The sequence below is a fragment of the Aedes aegypti genome, chromosome 2 (assembly GCF_002204515.2).
Source record: "Aedes aegypti strain LVP_AGWG chromosome 2, AaegL5.0 Primary Assembly, whole genome shotgun sequence".
Lineage (NCBI taxonomy): Eukaryota > Metazoa > Arthropoda > Insecta > Diptera > Culicidae > Aedes > Aedes aegypti.
In genome coordinates, this window is record NC_035108.1 from 337,783,145 (window position 1) to 337,803,189 (window position 20,045).

Genomic DNA, 20,045 nt, shown 5'->3' on the forward strand with positions numbered 1-20,045 from the left:
AGGAAAACTCGGACCAGCAAGCTGAAGAAGAGGATGTTCCTGCGGAACTGCCTGAAGATCAAGACGAGGATAGTATGTTTTTCGACCTGGAAGATCAGGATGCCGAAGCTGACCCCCTGGCTGTGAAGCAGGAGGAGGAGGACTCGGAGGAAGAAGACCGTGAAGAAGCAGCGCGATCGAATCAAGGAGCAGGCGTTCGGCAATCAGGCCGCCGGACGCGTGGTGTGCTACCCAACCACCTATCAGATTACGTTGTTGGTGTAGCAGCACATTCGGAGTTGGAACCGGTAAGTTTCGAGGAGGCGATGTCTTTCCCGGAACGAGATGCTTGGAAATCGGCTATGGACAGTGAGATGGCGTCCCACAAAAAGAATGGTACGTGGGAGCTAGTTCCTCTCCCGAAAGGCAAGAAACTAGTTGGAAGCCGATGGGTATTCAAACTCAAGCGGAATGAATGCAACGAGATCGTGCGCTATAAGGCACGGATTGTGGCGCAGGGGTTTACCCAGACTCCTGGTGTGGACTTTGGCGACGTTTTTGCTCCGGTGACTCGCCATGCCACTCTGCGAACTCTTTTGGCATTGGCTGGAAAGAAGAATCTCGTAGTGAAGCACCTAGACGTCCGAACCGCTTATCTGTACGGCAACATAAGCGAGGAAATCTACATGAAGCAGCCCCCGGGATATGTCGCTCAAGGCAAGGAGGAGCTTGTATGCCGGCTGCGTAGGAGCATATACGGACTGCGACAATCGGCCCGCTGCTGGAACGAGAGGCTGACGGAAGTGCTGAAGAAGATGGGGTTCGAGGCAAGCGATGCTGATGCGTGTTTGTTCGTGGGCATTGTGAACGGGAAGAAAGTGTACTTGATTGTTTATGTAGACGATTTTCTCGTGGCATGCGAGAGCGAACAAGTGATCACCAGTGTTTTCGAACAATTGAAGAAGAGTTTTGACATTCAATGCCTCGGCGATGTGAAATGTTTCCTGGGTCTCGAAGTACAGAAGAAAGACAATGTGTATAGTGTGAGTCTGACAAACTATATAGACCAGTTGGTAGCGAGAGTGGGACTCAGTGAAGCAAAGGTTTCAAAAACGCCGATGGACAAGGGTTTACTTGGTGATGAAGTGAACGATAAACCGTTAGAAGACGTTACGAAATACAGAAGCGCGGTGGGTGCACTTATGTATATTGCCGTGTGCGCTCGCCCCGACATCATGAACAGTGCTGCAATACTTGGCCGGAAGTTCAGTGCACCTTCGGGGAGTGACTGGACGGCAGCCAAACGCGTAATCCGTTACCTCAAAGGAACACGCGATTGGAGGCTGATTCTCGGCGGTGATAACGAAGATCTTGTGGCATTTTCGGACAGCGATTGGGCAGGAGATACCGGGACACGAAAGTCAACTACCGGCTTCGTGCTATTTTATTCAGGAGGAGCCGTTTCGTGGGCAAGTCGCCGGCAAGACTGTGTCACGCTGTCGACTTTAGAAGCGGAGTACGTTGCCCTAACGGAGACGTGCCAAGAGGTGGTCTGGATGCGACGACTGCTTCGTGATCTTGGAGAGGAGCAAACTACAGCGACGATTGTTCACGAGGACAATCAGGGATGCCTCAGCTTTGCTCAGTCCGAGCGTTCTAGCAAGCGGTCAAAGCACATAGAAACAAAGCGCCACTTCGTGAAGAACCTATGTGAACGAGGCGAGGTTGCGTTGGAGTATTGCCCCACGGAGGACATGAAGGCGGACGTTCTAACGAAACCGTTGGGAAGAGTCAAGCATCATCACTTCGCGAGCGAGCTTGGATTGGTTGGCGGTGTGCCGAGCGTCAAACATTGAGGAGGAGTGAAGAGAATAAGCAGTGTCTTGCCCCTCGTCAACCACATCCTGTGCATTACTTTTCCACTGGGGCGACTGCCGCACCCCAACGGCGACGGCAGAGCAGTGTGTAGAGAAAGAGACAGTGTTCAGTTCAACTTTGTACATTCGACGAGAAACACGTAGAGTAAAAGTTTCCTTTATTCAGTTTTCCTAAAACTCGTGGTCGTTCCTTTTTCCGGTAATCCGAAACATATGCAGATTCCCCTGTGCGGTAAATCATACTCTCCCACAGTTTCACACATATGTTTGGTATACAATACCAAGGTTCATGCAATCTCATTTAAATAAATTTAATGTGTGAGATACCTTCTAATATTAATGTGTAGATACACATATAGAATAATGATTTTCGCAGAATTTTTGCAGTGTGCGCAGCTCAGTGATTTTTACCATAATATAGTATATTTAACAGATTTTTGTAGTCGGTTGAAAATCGTTGGTGCAGTTCTTAATTCTAATATGGATTCGGTAGATTATACAAGAAAATTTGTTTGCATGTATGAACTATGTTTCGCATATCTTATGATCTCGCCCTAAATTCCATTGGTAACCATGTGTGTAGCTCGTTGTTTCTGAGCATTTGAATGGATTTACATGTTATTTAACAACTCTATGGTGAAGTAAGGATCATTCTCTTCCTCCAGTGGTGTTGGTTTGGATGCTTATTCATTCATTTGCTCAGAAACAACGAGTTATACACGTGGTTACCAATGGCTTTTAGGGCGAGATCATTAGTTATGCGAGATTTCAATATACTGATATTCACCTCCGATTGACGCAATTCACTGTGTGGTGGCGCTAGTTATTGCAAGGACTTCAAATTTGAATATTTACATAGGTTTTCAGAATTATTTTGTTCTAGAATAATGTGACCAGATGTGTCCCGGAAAAAATCCGGGACGCTTGTCAGATCACATCCCCAACGAGGCGCTGCCTATGTTTAATGTGCGCTTTACATTCATATTCAGTCTAAGACATGCACTACATACTAAGTTAATTTAAGTAAAAAGTATTAACACTGTACTGTCAAGTTAAAAATTGCTCTGTCCCGGATAATCCGGGACGTCTGGTCACTTTATTCTAGAATAAACATCTGTTATCTGTGTTTTCACATTCGGACAAATTCTGCACTCATAAACACGGGTAGTCACAGAATTACTAAATTTTAGGAATTTATGACTATTTTCTATCTGCCTCTCTTTCATTCTGCAGGGAATTTTATTCCTGTTTGCCAATTCGCCTGGGTTGAAACATCGCTAAGCTTCAACCCAGGCGAAATGACATTTAGTGTAGAAATTCACAGCAGAATGAAAGAGAGGCAGATAGAAAATAGTTATAATAGCATGAAGCATAAACTTTAGTAATTCTGTGACTATTTTTATTTCTGAGTGTGACTCTGTATTGAAATGGTTCTCAGCCTGAAATATTTCGTTACGTATCAAACATCGATCGTGACGCCCACTGGGCATGCATTCGCTTGAAATCGTTCGGCTCGCGAGAAATTTTCTGACACCCGTTGTCAGCGACCACAACTCGATCGCAAAGCGGAAGTCCAGTCCCTGTCAAACGGCGCTGTCTTTCGTTCTTTTTCCGGCATCTTTACTAGTGTCGAGCACACATCGAATTTTGCTGCGAGCTAAACAATGTCGAAGAGAGGTAAATTTCGGTGATTTTCCGATCGTTTGAGTGCGGAATGGAAGAAGCGGAAGTGATGGAATGTTGTGCAATGTAAAAGTTGCCGGAATCGCCGGGAAATCCGTGTGAAATCGATGAATGTTTGAGTCAAATACGACCGAGTTGAATGTTGGAAGTGAACGTTTTGGTAGTGAAGTCCGAAACTAATGCTGTTTTGTCATTTTTTCCGGCTTATAGGACGTGGAGGTTCCGCGGGAGGCAAATTCCGCATCTCGCTTGGTCTGCCAGTTGGCGCCGTCATCAATTGCGCTGATAACACCGGTGAGTACTTTGAAATCTGCGTCCACGGATGCATTGTTTTGGTTAACCTCAACGGAACGGTTCTCTGTTCTTTCGGAAAGAGGTAAACACCATCTCGATCAAGCGGAAGATCGTAACCGAAATTCTTTCTGATTCATCTTTCCAGGTGCTAAGAACCTGTACGTGATCGCCGTCCATGGAATCCGTGGTCGTCTGAATCGATTGCCCGCCGCCGGAGTTGGTGACATGTTCGTCGCCACCGTCAAGAAGGGTAAACCGGAACTCCGTAAGAAGGTCATGCCAGCGGTCGTCATCCGGCAGCGAAAACCCTTCCGCAGGCGGGATGGCGTTTTCCTCTATTTTGAGGACAATGCGGGCGTCATAGTAAACAACAAGGGCGAAATGAAGGGTTCGGCTATCACTGGCCCTGTTGCGAAGGAATGTGCTGATCTGTGGCCCCGTATCGCGTCCAATGCTGGATCGATAGCTTAAGAGACGGATTGGATTGGATAAGGAAGCGTTTGTTTTTTTCTGGAGTAAGATTCCATAAATTTACCGAGCAGGAAGAACATGGAGAGGAATAAAACATGATGGAAACGACAGTGAGAAAAGGATACGTTAAAAACGAAGGTGTTTTCAGTGTGATACGATGACAGGATCCTGAGATAGTGCTTCGATGGTTTGGAAATGATCCGTATTGCAGTGGGGGAAGATAACAAGCCGTAAGGATCTGAGAAGATACTTTCAAAGCAGGTGCTACTGTTTTGGTGTGTTGTCTGCTGCTGATAATAAGCGAAACGGCTTTCGATCGAGCTCTATCAATCGTTTCACTGCAGTTAAAGTTATGGAGAATCAATGCACTTCAATCATCAATCGATTTGGAGGAAACTCTAATACAGGATTTACGTAGAGAAAGTGAGACGAGCAACTCAGTAGAATGTTTAAGAATTGAACGTGTAAACGCTTGCTTCCATTCAATTCACATAAACAACTCGGTTAAATTGAAAGAAAGTTGAACGTGTTTAGCTTGATCGTTCAATTCGACGCGATTCAATGTACTCGCTAAATCTCAGTCAAACTGTTGTCTGAGTTGAGTTCAAGCCAACTGCCAAATGAAAAGAATAATGCAACTCACTTGACTGCATACTAATCCGGATTTATCAATGTAAACTCTTGTTTCAACCGAGAAGCGATTTGGACAGAGAGCTTGGGACTGCCTCCTCCCTGTTGTTTTCGTGGTTTGAAGGCGGGTTCTTCGACCCCATATATTGGGAGTATTCTGTCAAACGAGGGCTTGTTTGTACAGTTTTTCTAAAAAACTTTCTTCTGGAAGGAGATTCTTTTCCCCTGCCACGGGTTTCGTGCAAGTGTCTCTGCTTGCGGATCCGCACATTCATTTTTGGCCCCCCTTCATACAGGAGACTGCCTGCTCACAAACAACAGTACAATCTTGATCAAATCGCTTTTCAGATTATTCCAGTGCTATAGGCAGAGGCTTTGCTACAATAAATGGCAGAATACATCATCACTAAACTAAGTGAGCGTTCAATTGAATCTCATCACATTAGTCAAATTGAATTTCCTTCAATTCAAATACATACAAATGAGTTGTTCATCTCAGATGATTTACGTGAATTCAAATTAGAACCTTTAGGTTATTCTACAAAGCTGAGGGTCGTGGATTCGAATCCCATTCGCCGTGTAAATCAAATGCAAGAGTCACGAGACCTACCCCATATCGGCTAAATTATTTAAACATGCTTTAAACTTTCAGAAAACGAAATACAGTATATAGACACGAACATCCAAAGATGTATTTTGTTGTCGAACATCACAATTAAATGTTGTGATTAGATTTATTTATTTAGTTGGTGTTACATCATTTAATTTGATAAATGTGCTTATTCTGCGCGGCGTGTGAGGTGACACGAGTCGAATGAGGTGACAATTGTCGACTCGCTCCCATTTGATTAGCATTAGTCGTTTCACGTCACCCGAGGTGAGAGCGACTTTTCTCGACTCACACGCCGCGCAGAATAAGCACAAAAACCTCGTTAACGATGTTACGCCAATTTACTCGGTTCATGGCTGTGTCTCTCTAACTTCGATTTTGGCCCACGTTCTCCAGATCTTGTTGCACCTGATCAAGCCATCTCGCTCGCTGTGCTCCCCGCCTTCTTGTGCCAACCGGATTCGACGCGAACACCATCTTTGCAGGATAGTTGTCCGGTAGTCTTGCAACATGCCCTGCCCAGCGCACCCTTCCGGCTTTCGTAACCTTCTGGATACTGGGTTCGCCGTAGAGCCTAGCGAGCTCGTGGTTCATTCTCCGCCGCCACACACCGTTCTCTTGCACTCCGCCAAAAATCGTCCTAAACCCCCTTCGTTCAAACACAAAAAATAGGGCCCATTACGGATTTCACTCACGGTGACAAAAAGGTGAAGTGATCACTTTCCTATTACGCATATCACCTAAGTGGGAAAATGTGGTGAAGTTCATCACAAGTGGTAGATCGCATGAACACGAGCTATTACGAATGGCACGCTACCCCGGGCGATGATCGACAAAAGCAATCAGTTGAAGTGGAAGGAAACTTTTCACCGCCGTTCGGGTAGGTGAAGAGTTGTCACGTAAAAGAAAATAAGTTTGAAACAGCATTTTTTCTCCTTTTTTGTTTATCAAAATTTATGTTTTTGTTATTCTATGAAACAGAACACTATATTAAGGCCCGGTTTGCTGTTAAAAAGTAATTTACTGGCTTTTATTTTTGTGGTAAAGTGGGGCAACATTTTTTTGTACGCTGTACGCAAAGGAAAAAAGGTCAATTCAAATGGGAGTCGCTTTAGAGAATTTCTGCCTATTGATAGAAATCTCATGAACATTTATTTAATTGCAGATTAGGCAATAGATATCGGCCGACACATGTAAAAAATGTAGCGGAATAATAAGTACATAGTTGGAGCTACTGGAGGAGGCTCAAAAACATAAATTGTTTCGTTGTTAACTTCAAAGCAGTCCAAAGCTAAGTATGATGTTTCTTTAAATTCGTTAAAGAAAAGTAATGAATTTTTCGACCGAAAGGATCATGATATTGATGAGCATGAGCATGAGCATTGATGACCGTACAATTCGTAGTTGCTACTCCGTGATTGACAAGAATCATCGAAATTGTACAGGGAACCAACAGATGTAGCTTGGGAGTAGCATACCATCTTCAATGTACATTTTCGAGGACTCTGAAATTAGTAATGTCAATAACGGCGCCGGCCACGTCCTTACGGTCATCGGGGAAGGGAAGGAATGTTAGTGTGACATCCATTGTTACTAAAGACCGAGTATACCTCTACATCTTCATGGTTGTCACGGGAAGGAGATTTGTTAGTGGGAGGGCTTCAAAGCTACATGATCAGGATTCACCTTGGTAAGTGATGCGATTCATGTAACCTCTGTTCAAAAAATTATCTATCAATGCGTCGACATCTTAAACATCGAACTATTCAAAGGTTGGAATCTCGAAATTTTATAAAACATAAATAAGCGCGTATGTCAACACTTAAAGTGACGAACTATTCATAGTTTGTTCAACAAATTCATAAAATATACATGTTATGATACAAATGTGTTATTACAAGCATGAAACGAGCTCACCAATTGGTAATCCATCCTCGACTGAACAGTTACAATCGCAGCGTCAACACGTATAAGCAGGAATGTAAAATAACACCGATGGCGCGCGAATGAAGTGCTAACTGAAAAACAAAAACATTTCGAGCGCGCAAAAAATGATTCAGACAGCTTGGGTCTTCGCAAAGCACTGGACAAACGAACGAAGCCAGCGAAAAACACTCCGGACGCGCGAAAATGAATTGGACTGCTTGGGTCTTCGCAAAGCACTAAGTAAACGAACGAAGCCAACGAAAAACACTCCGAACGCGCGAAAATGAATCGGACTGCTTGGGTCTTCGCAAAGCACTCCTCTCGACCGAAAGGATCATGATATTGTAAACAAAGAGCTCCATGTCAAATTATATTTCTTCTCAACTGGGTACTGCGATCAAAGAAAAATTAAATCATTGAACAGTTCTGAATAGATATTTCACCCGCATCGAGATAAACGATTACTTTTCTGTTCATCAGTAAAGCAGCCTTAATGAAACATAAATCTGTATATTTATAATAGGTTTAAATAAATGACTCGCTACTAAAATGTTTATTGAAAAAATGATTATAGTAGGTATATGAAAATGAAAAAATATGGACTCTCCTTTTTTAACTCATTAAAAGTTTCTTATTTAAAATAAGCATAGTTTTTAATTACAAAGTATTGAATTCGGTCTGCAGCCGAGAATCGATGAGAGTGCTCTGTACTTTAAAAAGAACGTTTAATTTGAACGAGATAGACAATTAAAAATTGGAAAAATTGATCTATCTCGAAATGTATTCAAGATATCCAATATTGGAAATCCTGTTTCAGTTCACCACTATTTAAAATAGTTTAAAGCATTTAGTAGTCGACGAAAAACTTATTCTAATTCTCTACCAAGCCGCGATATTCTTGCCTATGAAATAGGCCAGGGGAAGTGGTTCACCTAGAGTGAATTTCTATCAAAGAAAAAGTAGATTTTGTATGAGATTTGACAGAAAAATGAATGACAAGTTCATCCACTTCTCCTGGCCTATTGGCATCCAACGCTTGAAGGAACACGAATACAATTCTTGTTACCGTGAACGTACCATATTTGACGCGGGTCCAAACTTGACGCATTTTCTAATTAATTTTATTATAAATTAATTCAAGTTCAAACTAGCATTCGAAAATTTATTCCTTAATCTTCAATTACATGTTATTGAAAGATTTCAATCAAAAAAAGTTTATTTTTGATTAATAATAGCCAAAAAATAAAAATTATTTGAAAATGCATCCGACAAGTGCGTCATTTTTATCATTCCTTAGTGAATGTGCTAAATATTATTAATCAATTTTCATGAAAATATTAAGCTATTTTACAGCAATATCATCAACAAAATAAAAAAAAAAAAAAAATTTGCTTCAATTCGTTTTAAGCTTCCAAATTTTTTAATGCATGTCGAAGCTATTTAAAGGTGGAACAATTTCAAAGCTTAAGTTTTTGTCAACTGAATTGTATTTGATACAAAGCCTTGATTATATTTGATATGAAGACTCATTTTTATATCGTTTGTGAGAGCTCTGACTATCATTGTAAACTAAACGGAACCTTCAAGTGATTCAGTCTGCTTAACCCTTCAAGTTTATTAATTACAGCGTATTATGCTTCTCGAGAATTTTTAGCATTTCGATCACTTTCTCTTTTCTTTTTATGTTGCGCGCCAGGGTCTGGTACTAGTTGGGCACTTTGCGAATCTTTTCTGAAAATCGCAGACCCTCGAAAAGGTTGCGCGCCGATCGATCATGCGCCGAGTTGTGATCAATCTAAACCATTTAAAACACTTGCAACTTGAAAACAAGATGGTACGAACATTTTTGTTCCATATGTTTTTTAACGAGTAAACAATTATGCTCATTGTCCAGTTTAGGACTGAAGCCCTAAAAGTGATTCACTTCCTCGGCGAGATATTTTGACATTTCTTTATTTACTTTTTGGCTGGCGCACAACTCGGCGCATGGGCCACCGGCGCGCAACTTGTTGGACAGACTGCGGATTAAAGTAAAGATTCGCAATAAATATATATTCCTCTATGTACACCTTTCTGTTCTGTTCTCGTTGGAGGAATTGATCAAGAGAATCCTCAGACATTCGATTTAACTTCAAAATCTATTGGCGGGAATCGAAACTTGAATGAACTTCGAAGATTCTATTGAAAATTTGCGCAACGGTTTCTGATGTACACATGCAACAAATTCAAGAACCGGGAATTCAATTTTCTTCATGAAAATACAATTTGCCATCATAAATTCTTCTATTCCAGCTTTATTCAACCCGAATCTAATCACCCTTCTGCTTGAGTGCCTCCTTCAACGCTTTCAATCCGTCCACCCGCATCATCGGTTCCTCTGGGTGCAACTTCTTCATGTGCATCACATAAATCCGCCGATGGACGAATGCCTCGGCGCAGACATGGCACTTGTACGGCGTTTCACCGGAATGCGTCCGCAGGTGGATATTAAGCACATACCTCCGATAGAACGCCTTCCCACAGTGCGGACAAACGTAGTCCCGCCTTTGGTTGTGAATGTCCATGTGACTATCCAAAGCGTACCTAGAAAGAGGCATTCCGATCTTTACTAGACATGTATTTGAAGTTGATTTCAAGAAGTTCATACTGAGTCACCGTTTTCACGTGGCATAGGGTACACTGGAACTTTTTCTCCGAGTGTACCGCTCGCAGGTGCTGCTTGTGCGCAATTTCACTGACGCTGACTTTGTCGCACAGCTCACAGGCGATCTCCTGGCCCTTGGCATGACTTCGCGTAATGTGCTTCCGCAAATTAGCCCTACAGTGGAACGGCAAACCGCACTCCTCGCAGCTATACGGTTCCACGCCTTTGTGGCGGTTTATGTGGCTTTCCATTCTTTGGGGGTCGATCGATTTTCCGCATATGTCGCAAACTCTTTTGTAGCCTTCCAGTTGTATCTTCCTGTAGTATCGTTTGTACTCTTCTGGCGTCATAGATTTTTCCTCCTCAGTTTGTCGGAATTTGCGCCGATATGGACGCAGTTTTTTAGTTGACTCCTGGTGTTCGGGGTCTTCTGCTGCTTGTACATCGTTGGATACATCTTTTGGGTTTAGTGTCGATTTTTGTTGATTCTTTGGCTTCGGTTGTTCCTGGATGTAGTCGTTAGTAGATTCGGTAGCACCTTCTGAATAGTTGTGATCGTTTAGCGGTAAATCAAAGGATGTGCCTGCTAAACTTTCTAGAGTATCCGGTGGAAGTGTTACTTCTTCTGAACAGTTTTCCAATAACGAATTCAGCATCGAGTCCGGTTGGTCATCATCCTCCAGGGTGGATAGAACCCCTTCGCGCAGGTAATGTCGGCATTGTTTCTTGAAAGAGTAATACTCTTCAACCTCGGTCTGGCATGAGCGGCAAACATTGTATTTCCGGCAGCCGGGGTTAATCTTGATCTGAAACGATTGATAAAACAATTGAGACATAATACATCGCACTTTAGGATGCGTTAAATATACTTGCCCAGAAGCAGGCAATGTCCTGCAGTTTTTCACGAAAATCCCGATTCCACAACAGTTTATTCGGTTCACACACCTCGCGACAAAGTCGGCAACGAGCCACACCGGACCGTTGCCGTCTTCGGGGCTTTTTCCGTTTATTCTCGCTCATAAATTTGTCGAAAAATGCAATGCATTAAAAATCTACATTAAAATTGTTGTCTGTCAGACAATATACGAAAACAACAATACTGGTAGCGGTGCGCCAAAAGTGGGTGGTTGTGAAAAACATGCGAATGCGTTCACAAAATCGAACAGAAACCCAAAAATTGTTTTCCAAATGATAGGATGGAACTTAAGTCTTTTTTTTTTAATTCTTCCGTGGTCAAAATTTACTGAGTGTAAAGCATCGAAAAATAATACCCCGTGAAAAAATGATACTTTTGATTAATGTAAAGATGTGGCATAAGAGGCGTAAGTGCAATCTGGCGATTTTGATGAGTTTTTCATGAATTCGGTGCGTGCGCTTTTTAGGTTATATTATTTGTTTTGGGATCCTTACGGACAGAACATCATCAAAAAACTGCAGTAGTTCCACAAATTTACGATTTTTTTTTTATCAAAACTATTTTAGAGTACGAGTATTTGTCCTTGTAGCTAACCAGCTCAGTAGCAAACCAGCCTTTACCGAAAAGAGTGACTCAAACTCAATTTCGTACGGGGCACTGTTTTCACATCAAGTAGATTTAAAACTATTAAATGAACTACGGACTTTTATATACTTTATCAATTACGAAGGTCATAGGTGTCCTTTATTGTTCGACAATCATTAGCTTTATTTATTTGCTAAAATCTTTTGAATAATGAAAAAGTATTGAATTTGTGTCTAAAATTGAGCCAATCTCATATTCGTACACCTGACAAAAAACAAAGGTACAACATTAAAAACTTATTTTTAATATGCTAGATGATTGCTCAATATCTTCATTACGTTGTTCAGATGTAGTAGAGTACATTTGGAAAATTTATAAGCGGACATATTTAAAACTTAAGTAAAATTAAAAAAAAAAAACACTTTTTCAATGTTTTTAGCTAAAAAATCCAGTAAGTCAAACAATAACGTATTTTTTTTTCAAGTTCAGTTACTTAACAATAATTACTACGAATACTGCACTATTTTCAAAAACTTATGATCAGTTTTAGAGTACCTACGAGTGGATAACGGTAACTCATACTTTAGAATCTTGGTTAATACAATTTTCATAAAAAAATCTATGACCCAAAATTTTAGTCAATTATTTTTAGTTTGGCTCTTAAATGAATATACATAATCCATAGTTAATGTTCCTATCAAAAAATGCGGAATTATTATTTTTACTTTAAATTTTACTACCAAACATTATCATAGAGATTGATAGAATAAATATTATTGTCGTAGCCGCAACACATACGGTATTTGAAATGATGAAAACAACAGGATATATTCGAGTAAAAAATATATCAATGCTCTCCGTTCACTCAAGTTAATTTTTTAATTTTATTATAAATCAATTATCACAGAATAGGGTCATATTTCGGGTATAATTTGGTTATGAATTCAAAAATAGTTGAATATTGAGACAACATCATTTATGTTAAGGTATGTACAACACAGTGTAGGGTACTTTGTTGTTAAATGGAGTTCGTTCAGGTCCGTCACACTCGGGCTTAGATTGTGTACCACTTCTAGTACAGGTCGGACTCGATTATCCGGAGTATCGATTTTTTTTTCACTCCGGATAATCGAATCCTCCTGATAATCGAATCCTCCGGATAATCGAATCACTCAGAAATTAATAGAAATATTTGATAAAAGAACTTAAATGTTATCTTTTTTTTATTGTTTTATTTATATAATGCGGTGGTGTAGCCAAAAATTATTTCTAGGAACAGTAGGGGTCTTTACAAGAAAAAATAAAATTTTGACCAGCATACACAAAAAATCACTTTTTCAAACCCCCTTATCTTAAATACGTTCAAAACTGCAAAACCATTCATATTGTATATTGCAATACCAAATTATATCAGATTTATGCATAAAAATTGAAAAACAAGAACATCAAAAAACAAATCCGGATAATCGAGTCTAAAATTCCGGATAATCGAATCCCGGATAATCGAGTCCCCGGATAATCGAGTCTCCGGATAATCGAGTCCGACCTGTACTGCATTTGGTCCCTCGGTAGTACAAAAGGTACCCAAGTTTGACAGATCGCAGTACACTTTTCACGGCATTCTAGATTACCTTATGAGCCATAAAATTTCGGGCAACTGCAAGGGACATCGAGGTCTTTAATTTGTCTTTGGTTCGTTGTTTAAATTCTTTCTACAGACAAGTGTGAAACTAACCTTTTACTATTGTTTCGAACGAAAATTTAGTTAACATTGTTTGAAAATAAAATTTCAGAAGACTTTTGAATACTTGTTTTTAATTATGAATCGTGGTTTACGGCTAACCAGCCGAGTGGAAATTTAACAACTACCGAAAAGCTAAACATTACATATACTTTGCAATTGGATTAAACGGACAAATTGATGTGAAGTTTTTCGAAAAAGTTACACGTCTTCTCAGTGAGAATCGAACTCACGACTCCCTGATCTCTAGTTAGGGCGCGTTACCCCTACGCCATGAGAGGACTCATGAACGCAGAAGTTAACCTGAATGAAGTTGGTTCATCATAAACTAAAATCTCAGTTGTTTTCAGTCCTTACCAAATCTTAGTTTGATTCGATATATTGGGCGATATGTATGAAATGTAGTAAATTTAAGGTTACTACATTCTCGGTAGTAAATGCTACATGTGGAACACGAGTTGAACAGAATATCCTTTCAGTTCACTATCAGCGCTATCTATGGACCTTCTGACTCTAATAGCACTCTATCTGCATCCATTTGAATAGTCATGAAGTGGAAGAAGATTTAATATTGCCTCCAATGCATTTGAAGGGGAGTTTCGTATTGCCCCAGTAACTGAAATAATAGCAATTATTTGTAGCTTGTTTAACTTGAGTAGCGACTTGTTTTGTTTTTTCTCACCAAAAAATTGATGCGTATGTAATAATGGGTTTAACAATGGCCGAATAGATCCAATATCTCATCTTCGATTTCAGACCCCATTTTCTACCAAAGGTTCTTTTGAAGCCCCAGAACGCATTTCTTGCTTTTTCTTTCTGTTGTTCTATATGCTTGTTCCAAACGAGCTTACTGTCTAATATAACACCTACAAATTTGGCACTTAGAGATATAGATATATCCTATTTTTAAAACGGAAATACAGATTTTGCGTCTTCTTGTAAACGGTACTATTGTAGTTTTTTCAGGATTTATACTTAATCCTTCATTATTGCACCATGCTAAGGTTAAGTTGAGTGCTGTTTGCATTCGCTCGGAAACAGTTTTATCGAATTTTCCGCGGACTCTAAAATAATATCATCTGGAAACCCAATTAAATGGTAAAGGGAATATCACAGAAATACTTAGAATTTTCGTAATTAAACATACTGTTAAGAAAACGCACGGGGAGCATATCTAAATCCTGCAGCAATTTCACCAGAATTTTAGTACTGGTCTCGAAAATGCTAGGAAATATGTAATTCCTTATGAAAATATGGGGCAAAAATATCCAGAAACAAAAAAGTTATCGAGGTTTAAATATTTTTATTGCGATAAAAATGAAGCTGCCGGTTGAAGGATTAAAAAATCTTTCAGTACAGGTTATGGAAACATCACTCGTAGCGAGGTGCCAATACTCGTCCCGAGTGAAGTAACTCTCCATTTGATTTACAACGGCGTGTCACTCCACTCGAGACTAGAATTGTCACCTCGCTATAATAAGACTTACAATAATTCTCACCTCACGCCACTCGAAGAATAAACACAAATGACTGTTGAATTTAAATTTCATGAAAAAGGGCAGGTGAAACAAGTAATAATCTCCGTCAACAATTTATTTTTATTATTTTAAAAATTTATCATTAGAAAATGTGTACTTTTTAATATTTCTTACAAGGGGGACGGACCTGGTGTAGTGGTTAGAACACTCGCCTCTCACGCCGAGGACCTGGGATCGAATCCCATCCCCGACATAGTCACTTATGACGTAAAAAGTTATAGTGACGACTTCCTTCGGAAGGGAAGTAAAGCCGTTGGTCCCGAGATGAGCTAGCCCAGGGCTAAAAATCTCGTTAATAAAGTCAAACCAACCAACCAACCTATTTCTTACAATATTTTTTTTATAATTCACTATTTGTGTACCGCATTAAAACCAAACATGTCTGCTCACTTTAGTTCAAGGATAGATGATAGAAAAAGCAAATATGTTTAAAAACACGTAATTTTCGCAGTTGGAAATATTGTAAAATCGAAATTACTTTCCACAATCGTCGTGAGGAATTAATTATCACGATATAAAAAAAAAAACATAAGGAAGGAAACCTGTAACCTACGCTTGTTTAACCAGCTTTCGGTCTCCAGTTTGCTTGACCTTCTCCTTCTGGGGCACCTTGCGCCGCCGAACCATTATCGTTTCGGTATGATTATGCTGGAACACTTTGGACACCGCTCGAAAGTCGCCCACAACCCGCAGGAAGGCCTTGCAGCCCCCCTGTTGGGCGTCGCAGCTCCAAATCGTTTGTCCGTTGGCCAAATTTTGCGACAGCCGATACCGGAAGGCATCGTCGCATATCACCTTCCGCTTGTGGTTGTTTTGCGTCACCATAAACGGCACCAGCTTCCGGCTTTTGCGATCGAGCACCACCGTATCGCGAACCACCTGCGGGGTGTGCAGTTTGTGCTTGGCGTTTAGTTTCAGTTTGCCGTCCGCTTTCTGTTCGAGAGTTGCCGGACAGGATATCTTACAGCACACCCATTCAGTGGATCCGTCATGACAGGTTCCCTTCTTTCGGTACTCAAACCCATCGTAGAATAGTACGGCCTTCTGGCGGAGCAGCCTCGGGGTTTGGTTGGAGTCTTTAGTGACTGCTTTTGCTTTGACCCTCTTCCTGTTCTTTTCCATGGGAATATTTTGGGATTGTAGTTCATCTACACCCGGAAGGGTGGGTTTAATGTTGAGCTTCTCGATGGTGATGTGGCATTCCTGCATGTCGTCGTTGGCTATCGGAGGGGTCCTTATCATCTCAAACGCCTCGGTAACGGAGTTTTTGATGAAAATCCTTGGCGATCGCCTGGCGTAGAATTCGTCCTGTGAAGATGAAAGATATTCTTATGTAGGTATAACATTTTTGCAGAACCCCTTTATTGAATACTAAAACGTGCCAAAACTATAATAGTTTTTTGAACCTATGAAAATTATTTTAAGTACACTAAAAATAATGTTCATGTTAAATTAGAAACACTGAAGAATTGATGCGTTAATTAAGGACACTTAAGTGTTTCACGAAAAGTTAGTGAAACATGAAGAAATAATCTAAGGTTGAACAGCTTGACTTTTCGAACTTGGCTTTTTTTGGTACACCCTAACATGTACTCGAGCGTGACGAACTTACAGCAAATCCATGGAACGATTCTTGAGAGCTGAATCCGCAAATCTGGACAGCAACGTCCACTTTCTCCACACAATCTTCTTCCTGTTTCAAACACGTCCCTTCCACGTCTTGGTCGAATTGAACACCCACGTCCACTTTCTCCACCAGTTTCGGACTAAGGGCAGTTGGTTTTTGTGGAAAGAAAATACTTTCCGCTTGATCCATTAGTTCTTCATGGTGGGGTTCCTTGATCTTTACACGATTCTCCTCCAATTCCGGATCGGTTTGGCTTCCCTGTACCTTTCTTTCCAGCTCTACTCCGTTTATTTCCTTGGCTCGTTTCTCGCGCAGATAGCGATCGTTGGATTGGCACTGCTTTTTGAAGGTGTAAAACGAGATGACCGTTTCTCGACATCCCTCGCAAATCACGGAACAGAAGTCCTCCAGGAAGGATACCTACAAGAATCGGTAGATTATTATTGGAATATGGTTGAGGCAGAAGATGACATTGTGTACTCACGTGAATGGCCAAACTATCGTAGATTTGGCTGAGCAGATCGTTGACGAAACATTCATCGCCGGGTGGAAAAAGCGGCTTCAGATTCAGATGGTCGTCCGAGGATTTAAAGCACAGTCGGCACCGGAAGCCATCCATCAAGCACGTGGCTGCGCTGATGGGAGATTGCATGATTTGCTCCTCCAGATGAATACTTATGGATAATTAATTTGCAAAAACGGCGAAATTTGAGACCGATTTAGTTATTTTAATAGCTTATTGATAGGAGGAAATTAAGGAAATTCGAAGGAAAACTGAAAAACCCGGCGAACTGTTCAGCTGAAAACAAAAACAATGAACGATGATCGAACGCTTTCAGAAACGTTCGAAGCACAATGCGATGGGCTAAGACCAGAGAATAGGCCTTTTCATGTGACAGATCCGTCTATGCATTTGTTTACATCGGTGGAGGACCGGTGCTAACACGGGCCAGTCATTTTCATAGAAGAACTGTCATAGTGCTTCCCGATCAGCTGATTTGAGACGTCATGTGAATAGGCCTATATAGAGAAGCGCGGATTCTGAATCCAAAGGTTCCAATTGAACCGTCAAACGTGGTTCCAATAGGCCTTTTCATGTGACAGATCCGTCTATGCATTTGTTTACATCGGTGAAGGACCGGTGCTAACACGAGCCTGTCATTTTCATAGAAGAACTGTCAAAGTGCTTCCCGATCAGCTGATTTGAGACGTCATGTGAATAGGCCTATCGAGCAAATTCAATGAGACTCAAAGAGATGTTATGCAAAAGAGACGATGGATGTGTGTTAGTGAAAAGCGATACGAAAGTGACGTCATTGATGAGCTTGGTTTCTTATGGCGACTGACAGGATGACACGCACACCAAAATTTTGTTTGAATGACCTGAATTGTTGATAATCATTGCAAATATTGTTTATAAACAAAGTCAAAATCCTCTCCACGTTTCTCTAGTATAATCATATTCTCTGTCTAAGACAAGACCTGCCAGGTCGAAATTAAAACCCACTGCCTGTCAAAATAAGACCACTTCTCATTGGTCGTTTTGGCGAAAGCCTGAATTGCAACCGGGCACTTTGTTGGTAGCACAGGCGTGTTGGTAGTTTACAAATTAGATATCATACAACAAGTTTTAACATTTTTCACCGAACCATTTTATTTAAAATCTACTTGTATCTACTTGTATTTGATGATTTGATGTTGGACGACTCCATGAAATGCTCAAATATATAAGAATACTTGTTTGCAAGCATTGCAATTTTAATTGTGCTCATTTCCTTCAAAACTATTTATAATTTATGGGAAGTATTTATGCACTTTAACAGAAAAAATATCGCCTATCTCGATGCATGGGAGATTTCTTGCAAGAAAAGCATTATTTCTTTGATCGCAGTACGCAGTTGGAAAGAAATTTTAATTCAAATGGGGCTCACTGTAGAAAAAATAAATCCGCAGAAATTTTTACTCTTCTTCACGCAGTGAAAAGTGGAACGATTATTGCAATGCGAGCACTTTATGTACCGTTCCAGCATCACTTCACATCAAGGTGCCGATAGGCGCGTGGTATACGCGCGGGCCTATCGATCGCAAGGTTCTTGGTACGATTCCAGGTTGCCGCGTAAATTTTATTTGTTTTCAAATTTTGGTTTCATAAACTCAGAAAAAAAGAAAATACTAAAAAGATTAAATGTCATACTAAAACTACATTCAGTCTATTCACTCATTGGGATGCATTTAAGCGCAAAAATCTTTGCTAGTATAAATTGGTTTTATATCGGCGAAAGAATTTTCTAAAATAATTATTGGTAATGCATAAAGCTGCATAATTCTATAAAATAAATAAAATTAGCCATTTTTGTTTGTTTTGAAAAATGAAAAGAGAAAAACAAAACATAATGAACATTTTGTCTTTATTTATTACGGTTCGGTTAAAAAAATTCCGTTCTGCGGTAGCCACCAAGTTCTACCGCAGCTGTCAAAGTTCTACCGCAGGCTTGAAAATCATTGTATCATTGAACGAAACCAACCAATCAAAGTATGCTTGTAGCATCCAAAGCTTTGGAAAACAGCAGAAACCAATCGTCATTAGCGTGGTTTCCAAGGTATCATTGCAACCAATCGATGATACATTGTGAAAATCAGTAATGTGACAACTGCGGTAGCTTTCTGTTCAACCGTAGAACGGAAAGTTATCTCTAAAATTGCAATAACATTTTTATAAAACTTTTTGCTGCTTGCCTAGGCAAACAACGTCATTCCAGTTTTGTACACCGCTGTACGTTGAAATTGTGATTCTTCGTGCTAGCAACTGCTCCTGTTGTAAATCTTCGCTTCTTACGACCACCGGAATCAAACACCTCAACGAAATTCACTGCGAAATAGTGATATCCAGCTTTTTACGAGCGCTAATGGCTGCCGCCAACTAGTAATCCTTTATAAGAGAGATTTGCGAAAGTTGACATTTCTGTCAAAGTGTGAGCCAATCGAGCAGCGAGAGCTGTCAAAGTGTGAGCCAAACGAACATGCGTAATGTTTGTTTTGAACTTTTCTTGAAGAGTAATGTAATCCGCTTGAAATTATTTCGGTAAAACTAATTTTGCATGAAGCAAAAAAATGAAATATTTTTCTTTTTTAAATTTTTGTCAATGCGATATTTAGTTGTTGATTTTTTCTGCTTTTCATTAGTTTGGATATGTAGCTCGAAGATCTATAACGAAACAAAATACACTTTTTAGCAATGAGGCAGTCATGTCCGTGTTACAATATTATTCTCGACGCCGAGCAAAATCAGCACTGCTGGTCTGTTGCCAAATCATTCCATTTTACTTCCGCTTATCTCTCTATAAAGGATCACTACCGCCAACAGGCTCACTTTCTAGTAGGGATTAGTCGATTTGACGTTTGGCTTGGGTTGGCTCAATATAAAACGACCCAAGCCAAACGTCAAATCGACCGATCCCTATCAGAAAGCGAGCCTATTGGCGGCAGCCATTAGCGCTTTTAAAAAGCTGGATAATGATAACTGA

At 40.4% G+C, this 20,045-nt stretch overlaps 3 protein-coding genes across 3 annotated transcripts; 1 reads left to right on the plus strand and 2 right to left on the minus strand.

Moving 5' to 3' along the window:
* Positions 1 to 3,378: 3,378 nt before the first annotated feature.
* On the plus strand, positions 3,379 to 4,437 carry LOC5578243 (60S ribosomal protein L23). The gene is made up of 3 exons (XM_001663715.2): positions 3,379 to 3,533; positions 3,750 to 3,833; positions 3,979 to 4,437. Exons 1-3 carry the CDS (start codon positions 3,521 to 3,523, stop codon positions 4,302 to 4,304), a joined length of 423 nt encoding a protein of 140 aa, XP_001663765.1. The 5' UTR covers positions 3,379 to 3,520; the 3' UTR covers positions 4,305 to 4,437.
* Positions 4,438 to 9,744: 5,307 nt separating this feature from the next.
* Positions 9,745 to 11,237, minus strand: LOC5578242 (zinc finger protein 250). The gene is made up of 3 exons (XM_021846061.1): positions 10,988 to 11,237; positions 10,118 to 10,920; positions 9,745 to 10,053 (listed from the first exon to the last, which is right to left on the minus strand). Exons 1-3 carry the CDS (start codon positions 11,132 to 11,134, stop codon positions 9,780 to 9,782), a joined length of 1,224 nt encoding a protein of 407 aa, XP_021701753.1. The 5' UTR covers positions 11,135 to 11,237; the 3' UTR covers positions 9,745 to 9,779.
* Positions 11,238 to 15,214: 3,977 nt separating this feature from the next.
* LOC5565868 lies at positions 15,215 to 17,366 on the minus strand. Its single transcript, XM_001650184.2, has 3 exons — positions 17,006 to 17,366; positions 16,507 to 16,941; positions 15,215 to 16,202 (listed from the first exon to the last, which is right to left on the minus strand). Exons 1-3 carry the CDS (start codon positions 17,171 to 17,173, stop codon positions 15,444 to 15,446), a joined length of 1,362 nt encoding a protein of 453 aa, XP_001650234.1. The 5' UTR covers positions 17,174 to 17,366; the 3' UTR covers positions 15,215 to 15,443.
* Positions 17,367 to 20,045: the final 2,679 nt, after the last annotated feature.

Bases quoted from the DNA above. Each gene is read 5' to 3' on its own strand.
- LOC5578243 (XM_001663715.2), top strand. The intron at 3,834-3,978 runs GTGAGTACTTTG...TCATCTTTCCAG, and splicing joins CAATTGCGCTGATAACACCG to GTGCTAAGAACCTGTACGTG.
- LOC5578242 (XM_021846061.1), bottom strand. From the start codon at position 11,134: ATGAGCGAGAATAAACGGAAAAAGCCCCGAAGACGGCAACGGTCCGGT. The intron at 10,921-10,987 runs GCAAGTATATTT...CAATCGTTTCAG, and splicing joins AGGACATTGCCTGCTTCTGG to ATCAAGATTAACCCCGGCTG. The intron at 10,054-10,117 runs GTATGAACTTCT...GCCTCTTTCTAG, and splicing joins CACGTGAAAACGGTGACTCA to GTACGCTTTGGATAGTCACA.
- LOC5565868 (XM_001650184.2), bottom strand. From the start codon at position 17,173: ATGCAATCTCCCATCAGCGCAGCCACGTGCTTGATGGATGGCTTCCGG. The intron at 16,942-17,005 runs GTGAGTACACAA...CGATTCTTGTAG, and splicing joins ACGATAGTTTGGCCATTCAC to GTATCCTTCCTGGAGGACTT. The intron at 16,203-16,506 runs GTAAGTTCGTCA...TCATCTTCACAG, and splicing joins AATCGTTCCATGGATTTGCT to GACGAATTCTACGCCAGGCG.